The sequence below is a fragment of the Numida meleagris genome, chromosome 3 (assembly GCF_002078875.1).
Source record: "Numida meleagris isolate 19003 breed g44 Domestic line chromosome 3, NumMel1.0, whole genome shotgun sequence".
Taxonomy (NCBI): domain Eukaryota; kingdom Metazoa; phylum Chordata; class Aves; order Galliformes; family Numididae; genus Numida; species Numida meleagris.
The window spans coordinates 20,812,510-20,834,591 of record NC_034411.1 but is presented as its reverse complement, the minus strand read 5'-3'; the positions used below and the strand labels follow the sequence as shown (position 1 = coordinate 20,834,591).

The 22,082-nt window shown below is 38.8% G+C and overlaps 1 protein-coding gene and 1 long non-coding RNA gene across 2 annotated transcripts in view; one reads left to right on the top strand and one right to left on the bottom strand.

The window, feature by feature from the left end:
* LOC110395510 (spermatogenesis-associated protein 7-like) overlaps positions 1–22,082 on the bottom strand; it is a 51,674-nt gene that overhangs the window by 18,280 nt on the left and 11,312 nt on the right. The window contains exons 2-4 of the mRNA XM_021390044.1: positions 19,270–19,344; positions 15,031–15,123; positions 12,021–12,068 (exon numbers count right to left, since the gene is read on the bottom strand). Coding sequence (XP_021245719.1) covers positions 12,021–12,068; positions 15,031–15,123; positions 19,270–19,309 — 181 coding nt within the window. The 5' untranslated portion in view covers positions 19,310–19,344. The remainder of the gene's footprint in view (positions 1–12,020; positions 12,069–15,030; positions 15,124–19,269; positions 19,345–22,082) is intronic.
* LOC110395511 lies at positions 511–11,984 on the top strand. Its single transcript, XR_002436429.1, has 3 exons — positions 511–8,191; positions 8,886–9,130; positions 9,922–11,984. It is a non-coding gene; the product is annotated as an uncharacterized LOC110395511 (long non-coding RNA).

Below are 22,082 nucleotides of genomic sequence, written 5' to 3'. Positions count from 1 at the left end.
AACAATATTTTGTTTCCATCTCCTGCCCATTCTCTTTCCTCTGTCCTAGACAAGAGCTGATGCATGTCAAAACAGAAGAAAAGATGATGGAATGAAGTCTCTGAGATTCAAGCCTATGTATTACGAGGGACCAAAGGCTGCCACTGTGGTCTGTGCAGACTGTACTGTGAAGATAGTGTGATTTCTGTGTTAGTCAAACAAAAAGAAACAAAACAGACCTATTTCTTTGGATCTTAGATTCTTTCTGAAAATGCACAACTAAAATGAGAGTGAGAGCAAGAATACTTAGAATAAGCATTACTATAGAGTCATAGATAGAATCACAGAATATTCCAAGTCAGAAGGGAAAAGGATCATGGAATGGAGTCCAACTCCTGGCTCCACACAGCACCACCCAACATTCAAACCCTGTGTCTGAGAGTGCTGTCCAAACACTCCTTGAACTCCGGCAGCTTGGGGCCGTGCCCACTGCCCTCTGGTGCAGAGCCTTTCCCTAACCCCCAGCTGCCCCTCCCCTGACACAGCTCCATGCCGTTCCCTCGGGCCCTGTCGCTGTCACCAGAGAGCAGAGCTCAGCACCTGCATCTCCACTGCCCTCTTGAGGTAGTTCTTTTGGTATCCTGGGATGAAAACTCAGTGTAAACGCTGTTAGGCTTATTGTAAGCTGTAATTTTGTGTGTGTGTGTGAATAAGCAACTCCTCCATCTCACTAGTACTGAGACAGAATAACGCTTGAAACCTGGTGAAGAAGTATGTGATTGCAGGTTTTCTTTAGAGGCGGAGACGTGTTGTCATGAGTTTAGTATTGCACGTTTCTGAATTAGCAGAAGAGATACATGGTTTTAGTAAGTCTTAATGAAAGTAATATTTCATTCAGAAAATGAATAACCAAGACTTTTTCTTTTAAAGCAATTAGGTGTTGCACTAAATGGTTGCCTCCTCAGAAGTTTGTGATAGCTCTTGTATGAGGTACAACACCTTGTAAAGTTGCCTCAAGGCTGTGGTGTGGCCGTTGAAAAAAGCAGAGATTTCACGAATAACTAAAATGGAATATATCATCTCCTGAGGCATATAATCTGGCTTTCCACTCTTGCATGGATGTGAGTTCATAGCATCATCCTATTAAGAAAAAACATGTTGACAATGCAAAATCCTATTTGGATGACTGGGAAGCGGGATTATACAACTCACTGGAACAAATAACAGAATGTACTTGCTCAATCACATTCGTGCAGAGATTAGTACCTTCCCTCTTTATCTAGGTTTGTTCAGGGCCCAACCAAATTCCCCCCTCCCCCTCCAAATTTTGATTAAAGACTTTGCATTGTGCAGCCCAATTAAAAATAGCAGACAAGGAGCTTGATGTAGTGTCTACACAGTGGTACTGCCAGTCAGGATACCCGGCTTCTTTCGTGTTGTTGCCAACAAATTGTTATGATGTCTTGGGAAAATTGTATTGGTACCTCCCTGCTCCTCTGCACATGCTGTCTGCTTGTGTGCAGGTGAGGGAGAACAACAGCCTCTATCCCAGGCAAGGCTGAGCCTTCACCAAGCCATGCCAAGGGCAAGAAAATAAAATGTTCCAGGTTGGAGAACCACAGGTTTTAAACAGACATCATCTAGTATTTCACTGATATTTTTACTACAAAAATGGGTTATAAATATGCCATATGGCATTAAGCCTATTCAAACAAGTCCTATTCCAATTATAGTTATATGTTTTGAGTCATCAGCAAAAACTCCTTGGCCAGAACGTTGTGTAGCAACTTTCCCTTCCTTTCCCTAATAGACACCAGGTTTCATTTCCCTCCAAACTGTCACGTTTTGTATGAGCCTCACCTACATGAGGCAGACTGAGGGGTCCTACACTACAGCCTAGTTTACTCAGAAACATGTCTGCTAAAGGATTTATGTGCCTCTTCCCCTACTAGCTTGACTCTCTCCAGTTTCTCTTTCCTCACTACTGGTTTTCCTATTCATGTTTTCCCTATGCCCCTTCTTGGGTTTGCAGGGCTGCTGCATCATTACCACTTCCAACACCAGCTGTGCTTCCTTTTCAAGCCTCTCCTCTCCTGCATGTCTTCCTAAAGAGGCCTTGCTCCATAATAACCTCGCATGCTCCTCAGACACATCTACAAAAGGGTGGCTAGGAGTGGAAGACATTCTCAGTTTTTCAGGTCATGCTGTTGTTTGTATCCCAAATGATAAGCATATTTTTTTCATTTTATAAGAACAAAAATTAGCTATCCCATGCCTTCCACTCTCATCTCCTTGCTGACGTGTTTCAGAACTGGCTGTATTTTATACGTAAAACTAGAATTGGGCACATTAACTGGGGATGTTGCGGGAGGGTTTCAGTTATCAAAGTATGTCATGATTCAGTGTTTTTCCTGAATCCTCTTACAGGCTGCAACTGTTTTTATTCCAACAAGAGCCAGTATCTCTTGGCTACCTATTTGCTGCTTCCCAGGCAATACGATCACATGGTATGGCAAGTGCAGCAGTTATTTAGACAAACGTATTCACCAACCTTCCTGTTAAGCTCATTTATTTGCTAATTTATCATCCTTCCTACTGTGGCAAATGTTATTTATCAATGCTATTGTGCAGTTTTATTGGTTCTTTTACTGGAACCTGGCACTGGTCAACGCAACAGAAAGCACTGTAAATAAAAGGGATTTAGCTGAAAGCTGGGCCTTTTAAAAATATAGCCCCCACACTGTTTTCCTGGTATTTCTTGCCTTTTTCCAGCTAATAAGAAGTCTTGTCTCTTTGTTGGTGCTGCATAAAAGGCCCATGTTCTTACTGAGCAGACACAAATTTACTCAGTAGAAATGCTTTAACTAGTAACATAGCACAATCACAACACAACAAATCAAAACTTTTTTTTTTAATGTTGTGTTTTTCAGTTCTACTTATTTTTTTCCTAAGTAGTATGAAGAGGCAGCAAACACCCTAAAACAGAACACTGTGGCCCAAGTATGAGGATGAGATACATAGCCAGAAGAGTCTTCCACTAAACTGTTTACCAGATGTTACAAAACTCAGTGATTATAGTTAGAAACAGAATCTACACCTTGGCTCATGCCTTCATTTTTGACTTGCAGTGGGAGTTCTGGTTTACTTCCTACCAAGTGTTTTAAAAGAATTGGCTGATGTTTAACTTCTGATGAGTTTTGAAACAACAAGGAAATTTCAAAGGACTATTGGGAAAAAGAACAGCAAAAGTGGTAAATGAACTCCAGAACTGTCAGGCTGACAACAGTCCCAAGCATAACAACTGAATGGGATGTTACAAGGTTCAGTTAAAGTCAAAAATGTTTACCAAAAGATCATCATGCCAGCTTGATAAGAAACAAAAGTGATTTTAATTATGGTTGAGTGATACAAATATGTTGATTTAAAAGACTCCTATAAGCTCCTTGGCTTTGTTCTGCAAGATATTTGGATGAAGAATTACAAGACAACAAAACTACATGTGTTTACAAAATGGCTAACTGGCAGATCTGAAAATGTTATTAGAAGCGAGGGCTCCTTCCAAGCCAGGTATTTATAATACAAGGATCACTTTTGATGCTATGTTATTAGATTATTTCTTTCAGTTTTCTGTAAAAACATAAAATCTTTCCTCATAAAGTTTGAACAATTACAGCTGGTGAACTTGTGAGTTCCCTGGGAAAGGAAGTCATTCAAGGACAAAGTGAACAGGAGTCATTTACTGTAAAAAAGTGATCTGCATCATTCAGTAAGGTGTATGCAGGCAAGCAATATGCTTTTCAGCATGGGTAACTGAACACCCCAGTCCAAAAAATGCAGACTTTTACTTAAAGGTGAGTCTAACCAGGCAATCAGTGTTGCTGAAAAACACTCCTATCTTTTGCTAGATAAACAGGTTCCTGTATTTTCTCATGGTGACAGTAGCCAAAACTAGTGTAATATCATTTCCTATAAAGAGTGAGAATCTGGAGCAAAAGTACAGTGAACCTTTACTGCCGTATCTTTTGACGGACAGTTGACTGCTGCTGAAATTATGAATCCTGCTCCAAAGTCTTACTACTTACAAAGCACATATAATTACCAAGGCTGGACAAATTCATCCTGAAAGAAAGACGTATGTCCTTCCTAGTGAGGTAAATTATCCTTTGCAAAAATTTAATGAGAGGTGGCATGTAAATAAATGAGGTTTGACACATATTTCTAGCTCTTCTTTCCCACTAACTCTGCAGACAGCAATGTGCGGAGGGAAGACTTAGGGGAAAAATCAAACTGGATAACTGCAACAGTTTATTCTTTATCTACCATGGATCACTCTTCTGAAATTTCATTTTTCTCAGTTTTGGTTGCCATTGTTAATTTATGTAATCTCTGATTTTAGGGCAGTGCAGTACAAAGGGATACAAGAACAGTTACAATATTCAGATCCATGGGCCAAATGCTGCAGTCTGCACTAATAACAGTTTGTCTGGTGTGGGGATTGCTTATTTTGGCAGTTCAGAACAAACAACACCATTCCTTCAACAGAAACCAGTGACAGAGAAGGCTCAAATGCTTAGATTTGATTTCAGATGCTCTTTGCCTTACTAGCTATCGCTGTATACGCCTGTGTTGGCACATTAATCTACAGCGTGTGGGTGGTTTTTAAGCCCCAAGCTCCAGTTCAGCATTAGTTGTTTTCACCAATAGTTAAATTCTGTAATAGTATCAACTGAGAGAATAAAAAATTATTTTCTAGAGGAAGAAAACCCTCTAAAATGCCAGATATACTCAGAAAACTCTGCTAAGTTACACTGCCCATTGCTGTTCGCCACGTCATTTTCAATTCCATGCCAAATTCTGCTCATTTTGCTAAACTAAGTGCTCACACTGACATTAACAGAAATTTCTCCATGAGGAAAGCAGGAAGGAATCACCTCTCCATAGAAACCATCAAATCTGTGTATTAGTAAACTTGAAACTTTTGGCTGTAACCCACATCTGCTGTATGTGACTGGTTCTGCTTTATGAACAAATTCATGGACACCAATAGAGCTGACAGCGTTTGACACAATTCCTTTGTAGACTGCATCAAAATAAAGAACTCCCTCTCTTCTCTTGTATGAGCAGGCAATGACAAGATTTGTCATTTTATTTTACTTATAAAGAGAAAGTAATCTGTTTTTTTCTTAACCTTTTAGCCAGTATAAATAAGACATAATCAGCAAGTGAGGTTCCCAGCTCTGTAAGAGCAATCTACTCTTAACCTCTAACTATTCACCATTTCCTTCATAAGCAAATAAGATCCAATTCCTACACTCGGAGCACCTCCCATTCTTTCAACCTGTTTCTCATCTAGTATATCTAAGCACATTGCCATAATGAAAGGCTAGAACAACCCCCCCCAATGAGTCAATAAAAATTGGCAATGGTAATTTACACCTGTGAAAATATGGCCCAACAAAAGGATGAATCTAGCAGTATTGCTCTTGATTTTTTAAGATTCTAAGTTTCTAAAAATTGCTAAAGCCTCTTTAGGCAAGATAGACCTTTGTCTCTTACCTGAAGCCAAAAGGCAGCAGGTGAAGGGATGCCAAATTGTTAATTCTGCTTGATGCCAAGAAGTGATCAAGAACTTATTTTGGCAAACAAAATTTCATACAGCTTACAACAGAAATGATTCTATATTTCGTGATTGAAAGACATTGTTGGTAAACTGGAAAAACAGAAGCAGAAGAGACATCTATTTGGAAATCACTGACAGGAACATACGAACCTCTGGAGAGGAATGGGCAGAGGAATGGGAAGATGGAGTACAAGGGAAACAAGATTCTTCATCCCTGTTTAAAGTATTGATTGTTGAAGCATACTGCTTTCCCCTTTGGCAGTGGAATAGGAATGCAAAGCTAAAATAGAGTCAGTGCACAATGGTTATGACAAACTCCTGCTCCCTGCATCCTCCACTAGCTCCCACTAGTTTCATTCTCCCCGTTTACAAATGCCACTTTCAACAGCATTGACTCTGAAATCGTTGGGAACCATGATTTTGTGACTAACTGACTGCAGTAGAATTTAGAAAACTATTGCTTAATTCCTAGCCCTACAACAGACTCCAGTGTGACCATAGGTACGATAATTAATCTCTGGTGTCTTAATTTCCTCACTGTAAAAGAGGTAATAGCACACATTTACTCTGTTCTAGCTGGTGCATCCTTTTGGGCAGAAATTCCCGGAAGATGATCTTTGGACCGTGCGGTGGCTGCCACAAAGGAACTCAGATCCCAGATGGAGCTGCCAGTACTTGCATAGGATTCAAAGAGGGAGAAGAATTTGTGAACCACGCTGCCTGGTAAATCACTGATAGCTGTAGTCGTACATTTGATATTTCCTTCATTGGGGCTCCCCTGGAATGCTGATATACATGTTTCTTTTCTACACACTGAAAAATGTATTATTAAACATCATCTCATAGCACTCCATAAACTTGCAATGATAGAAAGTTGATGTTTGCATATATAAGCACATTAATTTTCACTGATTGCTAAATGATCCATTCAATTGCCCAAGATTAGTGACAACTAGCATTTCTACATCTGTAAGGATGAAATTATGTATTTATATAATTGACTGTATAGATTATTCACACAAACTCCGATCTTCCTGAGATAAAATGCTGCAATTTTTTATGCCTTTGAACAGTTTGCAGAAGCAACTTGTTCTTTTTCTCAGGTGTTGTGTTCTTGAAAGTCACAAAGAAATTTCATTTTAAACCCAAACAGAAATTATTATTTTGACTAATATCTGTCTCATGCAGAAAATTACAAAAAGAAAAGCACAGGTTATAAAAAGACCACTGTGCACCATATCTATGCACTTAAGTACTCTGTTGACAGATAGAGTTGTTTTTCTTTTTTTTAAAGAAAGGTACCATTCCTTTTTCCTAAAGCATGTGACTCCCTGTTAAAAGGCACTGAGGCTTCTTTCTGCTGGCCTGCCTGGGAATCCCGGGAGGCTTGCTGCCTTCCAGGAGCCAAGATGGGGGACATAACCAAGAGCATGAGCATGGAATGCTATCCACTATTGCTCTTTCATGTAGGCATGAAAAAAATGGAAGCTGGAACATGGGCAGAATCAAAGAAGGCTATACAACCCTGGGAACTCAAATGAGGAACTCTAGTGCCCAAGTCATCTTCTCTTCAATTCTGGATGAAAAAGGGAAGACAGAAATAGACATATGATGCATATCAACTCCTGGCTATGTGGTTGGTGCTGGCATGAGGGTTTTGGTTTTATGACAATGGGACTTTCTATGAAATTTATAATCTGCTAGAGATGGATGGGATCCACCTGTCTAGAAGAGGCAGAGCAATGTTTGGCAGCAGACTGGCCAACCTAGTGAGGCAGGTTTTAAACTGAAGGACTTTGGGATGGGGTACAAAATGGCAGTGCTCATGCTATTGCAACCAACTGGGGAATATGCTAGGCCACCACAACAGTGACAAATGTTCCTTAGCTGCCTCCCCATGAGATGAGCCAGAAGGCCAGCCACTTCAAAGATGCGAATAGCTATGGGGGATCCTCTTGGATCCCTCAAGAGGAACAGACATCCTCTGCTCCCTTTTCTTCTCTGAAGTGCCTGCATACCAAAGCATGCAGCATGGGGAATAAACAGGAAGAATGAGAGATATGTGTGTAGTCACAGGGCCATGATCTCATTGTGATCATGAAGACATGGTGGGACAGCTCACATGACTGATATGGATGGCCGTGTACTTTTTAGGAAAGATATACCAGGAAGGTGAGGTAGTGGAGTTACTCTTTATGTGAGAGAACAACTGGAATGTATCAAGCTCTGCCTAGGGGTGAGTGACAAATGAGTGGAAAGCTTATGGGTGAGAGTTCAATGGCAGACTAACATGGATGATACTGTTGTGGGTGTTTCCTACAAGCCTCCACAGGTGCCTATGATCAGAAGCAGGAAGTTGATAAGGGCTTCTACAGGCAGCTGAAAGTAGTTTTGTGATCACAGGCACAGGTTCTCATGGGGGAAGAGAGGGAACTTCAACTACCCTGCTATTTGCTGGAAAAGCAACACTGACTGGCATACAGCCCATGAAGCTCCTGAAGTATGTGAAAGATAACTTTCTTATACACGTGATGGTGGAGGAGCCAATGAGAAGAGATGTGGTGCTGTATCTTGTTCTTATGAGCAAGGAAGGTACTGGGGTCAGTCTTGTTCAACATCTACATTGGTGACCTGGATGAAGGGATAGAGTGCACCCTCAGCAAGTTTCCTGCTGATGCAAAGGTGGAAGGAGTGGCTGACACACCATGCAGTTGTGTTGCCGATCAGTGAGACTTGGGCAGGTTGGACACTTGTGTGTATCACTACAGGTTAGAGGCTGACCTGTTAGAAAGAAGGCCTAGGTACCCTGGTGGACAACAGATAAGATGTGAGGCAGCAGTGGGCTGCTGTGGCTAAGAAGAAGTGCACTGAAATGAGTGTGGTCAGCATGCCAAGGGAGGTGATCCTCCCCCTCTACTCTGCCCTGGTAAGACCGCATCTGGAGTACTGTGTCCAGTTCTGGACTCCTCGGTTGGAAAGGGAGAGTAGGAAGAGATATAGTACTAGATGCCCTGGGTCAGCACTCTTCCCTGGAGTGGTGAACTGAGGCTGTGATGGAGCGACAGAGATGAGCTTTAGTTAGGGGTTTTCAGAATTGCAGGACTTGCCAACTAATGATGTGGGTGTCTCATTTTCTTGCATAAAGTGTAGGTTACACTTGTGGGTTCCCCCAGTTAGGGCTGGTTTTGATCAATCTTTCACAAGTGTTAAGTTTTTCCAGTTTCCTACCAATTCATTTGGGACAGTTTCATGTGCATATCAGGCAAGGTTTCTGCTTCTCTTACAGAGCTGATCAGCCTCAGGAGATCTGACTCGAACTTGGATTCTGAATCTGGGACAAAGAATCGCAAGATTGTAGAAATATTGTTTGGGAGAGACTTCTGGAACCTACAGGCCATGAAAACACTGCCTCATGCTTCCAGGCTTCCAAGAAATGTGATTCAGCTGAAGCTCTTAATCCCTAATAACTGAAGAATTTGGAGCGCATTCTGGGTACAACAGATAAGTTTGACTCTCAAACTCAATGTATAAGTAAGTATTTTTTTATTTTTTTCTTTCACTGGTATAAAAACAAGGCCTCATAATGGATTTTTATTTTTCCAGAACTTTCCTTTGGAAGATAAATTCTTTTTGATTGCTAAGACACTCTTTGAAACCTGGTCTCTCGTGGTTTCTGCTGCGTAACTTAAGCTCTTTCCATACTTGTTAGATGCTCTATCTAGTAAATATGGTTTCTACTGAGAATAAGAAATGTAAACGTTCTCCTTGTCAGACATTGTCAACACTGGGGTGGTTGTGGAATTACTGTTTTCACAGTAGTTTCATAAGTCATGCTACTCTCACAAATGTAAGGAAGCTGGCACTTGTAATGCTTTATCTACCAAATATGAAGGTCACGAGAAGAGTTTCTCATGTGACATTAATCAATGATGCTCCTACCAACTGTGACATTAGTAACTTCATGAGATCCAAAACAGCAAAAGGTTCAGTGAACCACTATATTTAAACTCATACCCTTTTAAACCCTAGAACTGAAAATACAAGATATCCCTGAAGGCATTCAGGAGAAAGCCCTACACATTGCATTTTTCTAGTTTGTGCAGTTTTTAACCTAAAGAGCAATAGTACAGACAGCTTGAGAAATGGTTCATTTTCATACTGTCAAAAAGTGTTTTATTTAAAATGTTTACATTTTATTTAGAGTTTTTTATCTGCAGTGCCTTTATTTCTAAAATGAAACAAAGTACTACACACAGTATTTTGTTCTGTTTTTTCAGGATTAATCTCTGCAGATGTTTGAGGTTTTGCCTTTATTTTAACAGGTTTGCATACATCTGCATCACTACTAAGTTACCCGGGTTTTCCTCTTGGAGCTGACTGAAGAACCAAGTGCTTGCTGAGCAACACAGATTGCATATTTGGAAAACAAGTCTATATCTATATGACTGTATGGATTGAGAGCAGGTAAGATATTATACCTCATCAGAATGTGTGCCTCTCAAAACTACTGTGCATTCTGATACATTTCAAGGTTTTAAAAGCACATCATAAACAGCAACTAGTAACAACAAAAGAAGGAATGGTTGTGGGATGGAATTTTACATGAAAAGAAGAAAATGTGTAATCTTCAACTAAGCAGAAAATTAGTTTTGTCCTCCTATTATTCTAGCAGGCTGGCAAAACAGCCTTCATTTATTTTGTGTCTTTGAAAATGCAAATGATAAACAGAAGCCTATATTTGTGGATATAAAGTCATTTTATGCTGCACAAATGATTGCACATTAACCCCATTAGCAGTGACTGTACCTCTGCTGTTAAGCAGAACAGTAGCACACTTCAGAAGACATAAATTCCTATTGATCTTTTCACTGTGACTCCTAAATTTTGAGTTTTTCAGGGACAAAATTTCTTTTGCCAAGACAGACATTTCTGGAGATAACCTATTCTTTTGTGAAGATAAATGTTCAATGATAAAAGTGACTTGCCTTTCCTTAGCAGAATACTGGTAGTTAAAAGATACAAATGATGCTGAATCCTCACTTCCTCATGTTATGGCTTCTGTGTGCAGGAGCCTTGTACTCCTGTGGGCTTCTAAATTAACAGAAACCACACACAACAGTACATTCCTGATAGCTGTACAAGAGAAATGATAAGAAACTATCATAAAGAACATAGATAATGTCCTCTTGATCTTCTCCAATAAATGAATTTCTATTCCATGTGCACTTCTGTGAGAGGATTACCTCTCTGTAAAATAAAATCAATTGAAAGTACCAAGTTTAAAATGATTATGTGAAAGCCAGCACCGAAGAAAGACTAATGTGATATTGACCATGAAATTTTAAAAAACAAGAATTTTGCTTGTGCTGTGCTGTGATCCTGAACTACTTCTCTTGCTTTTCTTCAGTGAAGATCTTCAGTGATAACTCTTTCCTTTAAAGATTCAGAAAAAAGTATGTTTTCCTTCTTGGATTGGGTGTATCTTGCTTAAACAATTGCATCTCAGTATCGTCTTTGAGATATCTTTGTTTTCAACTGCATTAAATGCATTATACCCCACTAGGAGTGATAGCCCACTGCAGATCTCTGTTAAGTGATAGCCACTGTGCATGCGTTCTGGAAAAGGAGTGACTCTCACTTATCCAGTTTTTAAAACTTGATTTTAAATTGTGGGTTTTCTGTGCAGAAATGGTGTATGGTCCCATGTATACAGCCTTCCAACAGAGAAGCAGGCTATAGCTTAAAACCAGGTGAATGAAGAAATCTGAACACATTCCACAGTGAACTCTCTGTTTTCAGGGAAAGGAATGAATGTATTGCTTTTCAATCACCTTTCCTTCCTCTCTAAAAACGAAGGATATCAGGGACTCTGCCTACACATTGGGTACTGCAGGCTTCAGCCAAGAGCTGGTGTTAAGATGCAGTGCAATGTTGTCTTAGAAATAAAGTATTACTTTCTCAATACCTCTTTTTAATGGTAGTATGCCTGATGCCTAGAGATACACGAAGCAGTTAAGGAAATACACTGTAGATAAGTAAAGGAATTCAATAGGCCAGTGATCTGAGTTGAGACTGGAAAACTAAAATAATTTGTGCCTCAGGCAACCATGACAAAGATTCTTACACTTTGCAAATTAGAATGCAACTGTGCAAACATGAACCAACAGTTGGATACAGCTACTATTTTAGATACTAGGTAAGATATTTAGATACTTGAGGGATTGGAACTAGATTATCTTTAAGGTCCCTTCCAATCCAAGCCATCCTATGATTCTGATATTATTATCTTAACCACACTTGGAAAAATGGCTTTTTTCAGGCATGCCTCCTCATCATAAAAAAAAAAAAAAAAAAAAAAGACAAGTATTTAAAAACCAAGCAAATGAAGCCAGACCTATTTTGAAAACAAAACTATACTCACATTTAACACTGGAATGCAAACTCTTTGGTGCAGATGAATCAACAGCAGCTGCATTAACAAAAGAAGGTTCAGTTCAGTGAAACACTAATACTCCAAATAATCTTACTAACAAGGAATATAGATGAAACTGACCATCTCAAGGTGCTGAATTCCCCATAGAAATGTGGTACCGGTATGCATAACATTAACAGGTCTGCAAGCCATCGCGTCCTATTTTTTTTTCTCTAGTCACTTATACAATTTTCTTCCTGTTTCCTGCAATTATCTTATCTTGGCCAACAGTGAGCTTTCAAAGCCTAGCATAGCTGAAATATAATCAAATCAGTTGAGTTACACTATATTAGACCAACTGAGGATTTGACCGCTTGTCTTCATCTGGGTGAAAGTGCCTCAGCAGTGCTGTTGTTGATTCAGTTCTAAATCTGGGTCTGAATTTTGTGGCTGTAGCCCATCTTGACTTTGGTATAGAAATAAGAATTAGTGCATCTAACTTTGTTAACATTCTTTTTAGTTTATAAGTCAAGAAAACCTGCATACATCTTCTTTCAACATCAGTTGCTACCCAGAAAGTACTTCAGGAATGAGTAGTATGGCTGCTATCAGTCATCAGAAACTACCAAGTGGTGGTATAACAATGAGATTCAGAATGTTCCAAGGCTCAAGGGCATCAGTTCTTGATCAGCTGTCTATCAGTAGAAGTTATTTGATTATAAGATTACATAGGCATTTTTGTACGCAATGTTTTCTGTTATTCGGTCACTTGACTTTATTTGCAAATGGTGAAATCAAGTGAATTTCAAGGAACAAAGCCATGTCACTGTACTGCTGCGTACTCTTCAGTAAGTCACGTGTCTGTATGGGAGATAGTATGAATGCTAATGGAGCTGTAAGTCTGATTGCCCATTCCTGGAGATAACTGCAATATATGGAGAAAAACTATTTTTGACGGTGGGGGGAGAAGTAATCATTCAGAAGTACAATATTCCAGTTGCATTTGAAGGATGCTGACTCCATTTTCATCCAAAACACTTTAGTGATTACTGCTATATGTCACAGCAAATCAGAGCTTGTACAAGTGCTCCAAATAATGTTTCAGACGTGCGGGAAGCTACCAGCTACTATTGGAGTGAAGCCAAATAGACTGCATTCAAAAAGCAGCTGTACTTAAAATAAATAAATAAATAAAACAATAAAAATGTGAATATTGAGAAGGGTAGTGGAGAAGGCCTCAAGACAACCCTGACCAGATTTTGCAGAGGCACGAAACCATATCATCTGCTACAAGGATGTGTGCAACAAGTGACAACTCAGTGCTGCAGTGCATCAAGGTATGTACAGACCTTGACATCCTTGCAGAATTACAGTTATTAATATCTGTGAAAGTTCAACTCTGCAAAGAGAACCTGAAAGGGATGATGAAGCATTATAATAAGGAAAAAGTTTTTTTTTTTTTAATATTAGAGGTTCCTGCTCTATTATGCTCCAAACCTAACTTTCGAGAACTATACTTTCAGATGCTGAAACATAAGAATTAGAAATTTAAGCCACTGGAAATTTTGATTGGCATCAACGCTAAGACAACCTTTCCAGCTTAACTGAATTGTGCTAGAGACATGCAAGACTGACCTGCAGAAAACAACAACAAAAAAAAAAAACCTGAAATTTGGAACAAAGCACTTGGCTTCTTTTATGCCAAGAATATCTTCTGTGCATTTTCTTTTGAGCTTTAAGAATGTGATAGACAAAACAACTGAAAAAACATCTTTGAGTTGTTTTCTTTCTTTTATTTTTCAATTGTCACTCTTGTTTTAGGTTTCACCAGTTGAGAATGACACAAATTTCAATTATACACGACAATCTTTGCTTTTATTTTTTTTGTTCTTAATGCTTTTTTATATTTATGAGAAATGCACTAGGATTTGAGTTCTGCATTCCTTAGAGTTCGCTATTTCTGTGACATTAGCCAAGCAAAAGTAAAAGTCACTTAAGAACAAGAGTACACAGAAGCAATCCAGCCTCCAAACTCTGATGAGTGGTAAGGTCATGAACTGTACCAAGGTGAAGGTACTGCAACTTCTAAATGTTGATTCTGATACAATGGTAAAATAGTTCACTGGATTTGTGCTAGTTAGTCTAAGATTGCTGAAAATGACTAGTGTCTTGGCAAAAATAGTATCAGCAGCAGTCTGAGCTATTGTTCCACGGCTGTATGTTACTGCAAAACTCACTGTGTGGTTCCAGTGAATTGTTTGGTTGAAATGGCTGGGAGCCCAAAGACTGGAAGTCTTGCAGTAACCTAACTACAGATACAGCCATTCACTTCACTTGCTTCCATCTGCACTTGAAGTACCAGGAACTTTACACAGTTCCAGACAATCAAAAGAGGACATTTTTTAAATTCCAAATTCTCCTCTGTAAAGCTTGCAGCTATTTACAGAAGAGAGGATGTTTGAAAAGCTCTTTCAATTGCAAATGTAAGTTACAGGAACCTCCCTCTAGGTTCTCAGGACTGATGCTTTAACTTTCTAAACCTTTAAAGCTGTAACCTTGCTGTTATTCTTCCAGTGGGCTCTCTCAATTGAACAGCTACCTGCCCTAGCTCTCATTTTACCTTTCTGTTATGTCAACTGACATACATGTCTAAAGAGAAACCACTAGTAATATATGCCAGGAGAATTAAATAACTTTTCCCTTGCTGAAATGAACTTGCTATTTTGTAGAATGGTATGACTCTGTATGCTTCACACCTCTCAACAGCTGGGATTGCTTTTCCTAAAGCAAGGTTACAGTTCCAGTCAAGTGGTCTACCTATCTCCTCTTTTACAGCATACTGTGTTATGTCTCAGCTTTAAATTCTGCTACACCTCTTCAATTAACGAAGGTGAGAGGGAGCAAAGACGGGGGAAGAAATTCATCAGTGAGTCAAAACTAAAGGGCAATCAACGTACCCTGGAATGTGATTTCATCTTTCAACTGCATGGATAGTGTCATCACTGGTGACTGAACATACCTTTGGCAGCTGTCAGTTTCTTGTAATGAGCAGCCATGTGATCTTGAATGATGTACTGATTGGAGAGCTTGCAGGAAGATCCAGGAGAAAAAACTGCAAAAGCATAAGTCTTAGTTCATCCAATAGGGCAAGAAATGTCTTTTAAATTGTTTTTAAAGCAATAATAGCTTTAAAAATATTTTATCACCTTTTGATTGCAACAAAATCAAGTCAATATTCTTTAATTTATTTCAGAAAGTAAGAGTAACACAAAATATAACAAAAAGTGGTAAATTATTGTCATTTTGCACATTTTTGAATACTTGAAAACTATTACTTGTGGAAAGTAATAAACAAGCTTCAGATCTTATAGAACTCTGGAGTAGAATAGAGCTCACTATTTATTATCTGATATAATAAGAATCATTTACATTTTGAATGATGTAAGAGCAGAAACTGGGACAGAAAACTAGAAAAAACTGCATAAGAACATCTTGCCTCTTGACGATACCAGCCCTAACTCTACCTGTCTGTAGTGAGGAAAATGGACTGGATGTACACAAAGACAGAAGTAGGCTTAGTAAAGAAAGCGGAATGTAGAACAGAAGTGTGTTATGCACAAACTGACCATAACCCGCCTCTGAATCTCTGACTGACACAGTTTCTCCAGTGAGGAAGAATTTGTCTCTGCATCTGACAGACGGTCATTAGCCCAGGGAAGAAGTCAAGAAATGGATAAGTATTTGCTTGTTTTTAGTTTTAACTCTGTAGGGTGGCTGAGAAAGATCATTGTATTTCAAGATGTTTCTGAATAAAAACATAATTTCTGGATTCCTTTTCAAATCACCAGGCAGGATTTGTAGATAGAAAGTTGCTAGCAGATAATATTAAAAAATAGAATACTTGAGACTAGAAAGCTAAGATGCCTTTTACTTTTGATTCACAGATGTAGAATAGCTCTTTACTGAGATAATCAGCCTATTCAATCTACTCAGATTCGGCTTTCTGACACAACAAAGTAAATGTCTGTTTCATCCTCCATGTCCATGATGTACAATTTCAGTTAACAACTTAACTTCAAAGTGCGTATTTTATTTCGAAAAAAGAGGTGATTTTGGGTTGGTAGACTGGAATTCAATCTTTCCAACCTTGATTTGTCTGCTTTCTTGCTGTGTTGCTTTTACTTGCCTAAATCACTTGCCTACCAAGTGAGACAGCACTACAAACTGTTTTTCACAGCCAGGGAGTTTGCCTTCAATTTATTGTGTCATCTTTTGGACAAGCACCAGAATGTGGAGCAGGACAGAACACCTAATGTCTTATGTGTTGCTTCATTTAGTATTATTTAGTAATGTGGTCTGACAAGGGACTGGGATGGACCCAGCTTTCAGCAGCCTGTCCAGCTGCAGCCTCATATCCCACCACAACCAAGCATGGAAAGGTGATGCTACTTCCACTCCAGAACCTTCTATTCTGATTGTTCTGTGAACAAGTGCATGCATCCTGAATGTTTATACCATGGCACAAACAGGTACAGAGACATGAAGATAAACAATGACTCCATTTTTGCTTTAAACAGTGGACAACTTGGTGGAAAATGATGACCAAATCACATTTATCTCTTTGTTACAATGAAATTCAGCATGATTAGTACAAGTATCACAATGGGATTTGATACTCAAAGCAGACAAATGTAAAGCTCACAATATCTCTAACCAGGGGCATGATGATACTATCAGACTAAAGAAATCTCATGATCAAAGTAATGTTCTGTTTTAAAGCCTTTATGTCCTCGATAGCAATAGTTATTCACTTCCCAAAACTTGAAAAATGTAATTTTTACATGAATTTTACCAAAGTTGCTGCAATCTCCTGCTGGCAAAAGTATCTGGAACAAACTCTTCAGTAATAACCAGCAACATTTCTAGCTGGTGTGAAGTGGGACAGTTCTGCTGAGTTCAAGTAATGCCAATACCCTAAATCACAGCGATGAGAGGCTCTTGCCACTAAGGAAAAGAAAATAATATTTTGGGAAACATCCCAAATAATTCCCTGATTGGCAGTGACAGCCTGGATTCAATACATGCAGTGAAAAAGACAGCATGACAGAAGAACAGTGTGGTGATCCAAACAATATCCAAGGATTTAAAAGGGACGGAAAATCCATTTATAAAAGAACATTCTTCTCAAAATAAATTACAGCTCCAAATTTAAAATGCTGAAGATGTACAAGGCACTAGTAGTTTAATCTAATTTTTTGTCTTTCATATAATCTAACTCTATCTTGGGTCCAGACAATTACTAACATTGTGCAATAAGTGGTATTGTGGTTATTCCTACGTAAGAAAAAAAGAAAAGAAAAGCAAGTTCTTTTATTTGCTAGAGACATTCTGTTGTTCTTTGGCAAATCATTTTGTCTTCTTGAGTCTCAATTTCTCCTCTGAAAAGAGGACATGAAAAACACATCTGTATCTCGAAGGGCATGTTTTAAGGATAAGCACAATAAAATGGGAGATAGAGTGAGTTCTCATCAAAATACCCCCAACCTCCTAGAAAGGATGCTTTTGCATGAGCTCACTGGAAAACTCAAACTTCTAAATGGATTTTCTTTCTTTTGTTTTCTTTCACATCTTTGAATAACTTTGATTTGAGGGAAATGTTAAATAGAATTACTCCAGGAATTTTAGTAACCTCTATGAGGCTCTGCTGATATCTGTATGGGGACAGCACACGTCAGATCAAACTGAAGCAGTCCTTCCAAGTGCTGTAAAGGCAGGCAGGGTTCTCAAGCCTGTGTTTGAACAGAATCAAATTTCAGTATTTACTGTTGTCTTATGTGGAACAGATCCACATGCAACCACTAGCAAGTTGCTATATCCAAGCTTCCACGAATTTCAACATTTTCTGTGTATAAGCACTGCACAGAAAGTTGCCTGCTTTTGAAAATCTTCCTTTAACTGAGCACTATTGTATCTTAAAGACATTTGCATCTTGCTTGTCCATGAGGAAAGATCTCCAGGAAATGCAAATCCAAGAATGAGATACAAAGAACAGTGATAAGTCTCTCAACACTGACTCCTTTTATTTCCTACTTTTTAATGACTTCCCTAGTCATTTATTATAGTCCTAAATATGTAGTTGTATGATGACTAATTGACTTAGGTTGCACTGATTGAACTGCAACAGATTACTTCTGCAAATCATGTCTGGAGAATATATCATGTCCAGAGGTATAATGTCATACCATAAATCCACTTGTAGCAGTATTAAAGTTTGACTAATACACAATGACAGTGACAAAACACGTCCTTTCTATGTAGCTGAAAATCAAAAATATGCTTTTGAAAAACACAAGAGGTGACTTTGCTACTCATCAGACTGCTATCTGAAAGCCTCTACTTTTTAATTTTTATAGGATAAAAAGCATGTTCTTGAGAACATGTACACTGTTACATGTATCATGTACTGTTACATGACTTTTACAGAGTTGTAAAAGGCTAACATAACTGCAGTGCTGCTATACTGCAAATAGATTATCTTTATCCCATGACTAGCTGATAATTCTTGAAAATACCAAATTCTTAGTGAATCATTTTTATTAGACATCTCTGCATCATCCTTGGCTTTGCTTTTGTAAACTGACAGAAGTATCCTCTAGCATTGCAAGGACAGACCTGTCCAGTACCATAAGCTGCAGTCCACTGTAGTAGTCCTACACCTGTTTGTATCTGCCTCCTGCCTCATTTTGTATTTGGAGCCTAAATGTGAAGGGGAGAGGGACCACCTCTTTGCTGTGTATGTTCAGGAAACTGATATGACACTGCAGAGGTGGGGACACAAGATGGTGTCCCAAAATGCAGCACCCCCTAGGTGCAGAATGGCCTGCCTCTGGCTGCAACTGGGCTTTGTCAAGGGAGAGACAAAGGACAAAAGTAGAGGGGAGCAGTTTGCCGGCATCTAAGAAATGACTGAAATCATACGGATCTTGACAGGGTACAGCAGAATACCATTTCTGAGAAGAGAAGCTTCAGGCAGCTGGACAACTTTCTAGTGAGTCTTGGCAACGATCCTGAACAGAAAAGTTGCTCACCTGAATTCAGAAGATGGGACTTTTGTAGTAAACAGTGCTAGAAGCACTTTTCCTCTGACACAGTCGGTTCTATAATAAGATGTTTATCTTTAATAATCTCATCATATTCAAACTCTTATTCCAAAATTGCAGCAGTTAGACACATTTCAAGTATCAGTTTGAATACTTACGGCTACTTTTGAGACTCAGGTGTCCTCTGAAATGCTCCATTGAGGAATATGTAGGCACTGTGATAACCTTGGAATCTTGATAGAAAAGGACAATGTATTGGTTACATATGAAGCAAGCATTAAGAAGTATGATCATCTACTGGCAGGCCCTGTGGGGATTACAGAAGAGTCACCTCTTGGCCAGAATTCTCTGCTACAACTAAGACAGGTACAAAGTGGCTGGCACATTTGAATCTACTGTCCCTGCCAGATTAATTTTTTTTTGTTGTTTTAATTCCTATCAAGTAGTATGACCTTCTTGACCAGATACTCTGAGCAAATATTCTCTTACAACAGCATCTACATGGCAATTTTCTGCAGGCCACAAAAATGAACCATGGCATTGCGCAAATGTCACATATTTTGCAACATGAAACATTGCCTTTCTTAAACATAAATCTTCCAGGCAAAAGAAGGAGCAGAGCAGAATGCTACTGTGCTGCTTGTGCCCAAGGGAAGAAGTGGAGAAAAAAGCACAATGTAAAAAGATTTTCTAAAGATACTCTACAAAATAGTATAGGGTAACACAGCACAGAAGTGAGACCTAGAAAAGTCAGGCCCAACGCAGCAAAGTAAGCACAGAAGCCCCCTTCACTGCAACTAAAGGGCAAGCTGCAAGTACACAAATTACACACTCACTGAATCCCACCAGTTTTATGAAAATAGGTCCCAGTGCTGAAAGCTGAATTCATCTCAGTTGAGTTACAGAGTAAATTTAAGATATGCCTTAAGAGATGATGGGGCCAAACCTCTGTTTCAGCAGTCCCTTAGATTCACAGGAGCCAGACAGTCACAAGTTCATAGGAAATCCATCTTTCAGTCTCTACCTACCAGTGGTATGTTTTTCAAAAGTAATCCCTAACTCCCACTGAAATCAGGGGGAAGCTGGTACCTTAATTTTCAAGTCTGATCACAGAGACTAAACTTGAGTCCTCATATTTAACTTTTAGCTTAGGGAAATGATTTAGGATTTGTCTATATGCAGAAGTTCCAGTAATCATTTTAATTATAATTTAAATAGCTGTTCTTCTGTTTAAAAACTTATTTTTGTTTAGTTTAAACTTGTTCCTTGTTAACCTGAAGTAATTCAGTCACCAATGTAATGTGCAGGCACAATCTCCCCCAGATATATTCAAAGACTTTAAGTCTATGCTCCTTAAGCAGGTGAGCCAGCTGGCAAAGAATTCCAAAGAGCTGCCCACCAGTGGAAATAGCTTAATGGAGAACTTGTATTTGTCTGATTAGATCTGTGAGTTGTAAAGGAAACATCTCCTTAGAGATGATCTGGAATGTCAAAGGACAGGCTAGAGGCCATCAGAACAAGAAAAATCAATGCAATTCTTCCTTTGGTTTCAAGACAGCATTGTAATTTGAGGAAGGAACCAGGAGCATCTCACTGCTAAACAAAGGAACACTTGTGCTCTCACATACACATTTCAGGATAATTTTTGGCTTCACAGGCTTTGCCATAACTTTGGTTGTGTAGACACAGCTATAGCCAAAGCCTAAGGACAGAGAGTTCAGAAAGTGATTACAGCTTGATTTGGTGTTGCCTGACAAAGAATTTGTTTTTGCAGAGGACGTAAGTCTCAGTCTTGCATCTCATATTCTCAGATCATTTGCAAAATTCATAACTCACCATCAGTAGCTCAGTTTTTGGCAAAATCCCTTGTCTGGGATAACCTTCTTCAAGAGATACAGATGCAGGGAGCCATGAGTATCATTAACTGTGCTTTCTTAGAAGAATCTATGACCAAGCCTTTCTTTTGGATCAAATTCTGTCACCTTAGATCACCAGCTTAAAATAAACACAGTATGAAATAAATGGGGGTTATCTGAGTAAACGTTATTGCTTTTCCTCTGTGCTCATATTTCTAATTGTCATGTGTCCCTAAGTTAATACAATCATCAAAAGGTCAGCATTTTTTTTTAATCTTTTGAAAATATCCCTCTATAGTCACAACAGGATATGGACAAAGGAAGTTACTTCTCTCAAATCCAAGGGAACATATCAAAACATTTGAAACATTTTAAAAAAATTAGCTATATTTCTTCAGTGTTTTAATTCATTTTTTAAAACCAGTGAACTTAATCATACCTTCACACGTACTGGCTGAAGACTTAAGCAAATTAGTTTAATCTCACTGTAAATTACTCAAAATGATTTCAATTCTTTTATTTCTTTTGAAATATGAATTATCATTGGCTAAACCTTTGCTTCTAAGCCCTTTTTCTTTTTATGTCAGATATCTGTGAAAGGCATGGCAGATAGAAGGACAGTCATATAGTACTTTAGAACAAAGAGAAATTTAGTATCTACTTGTGTCCAGTCCTACCATCTTTGCCCAACATAATTGTTCGCTGCCATTTCAGGGGGAAACTGCTCTGACTGAGCAATAGATAAAAATGGAACATGAATATATCAGAAATGTAACTGCTTGGCCCAAATATATTTAATTAGTATATGCATACTATGTGTAATATGTGGTGTAACTGAACAGTTGTTAAGATGGAACACAAGAGGGGCGGACATTTAAGCAGCTAGTCACCTACGTGTGCATTCACAAAAGCTAACGCACACAGTAGCGTTGCTGCTGTTTGAATTCTGGTGACTTCCTGTGGATCTGTTCTCTGTCCCAGGCTCTGCAGAAATAGTCAGTCACTCATTAACATACCCAGAGAGTTTGCAGCTGAAATTTGCAAACCAGATAAACAGAAGGTGGTGGAAAAAAAGTATTATCTTCATTTCAGAGGCTGAAAAAGAATAAGTGATT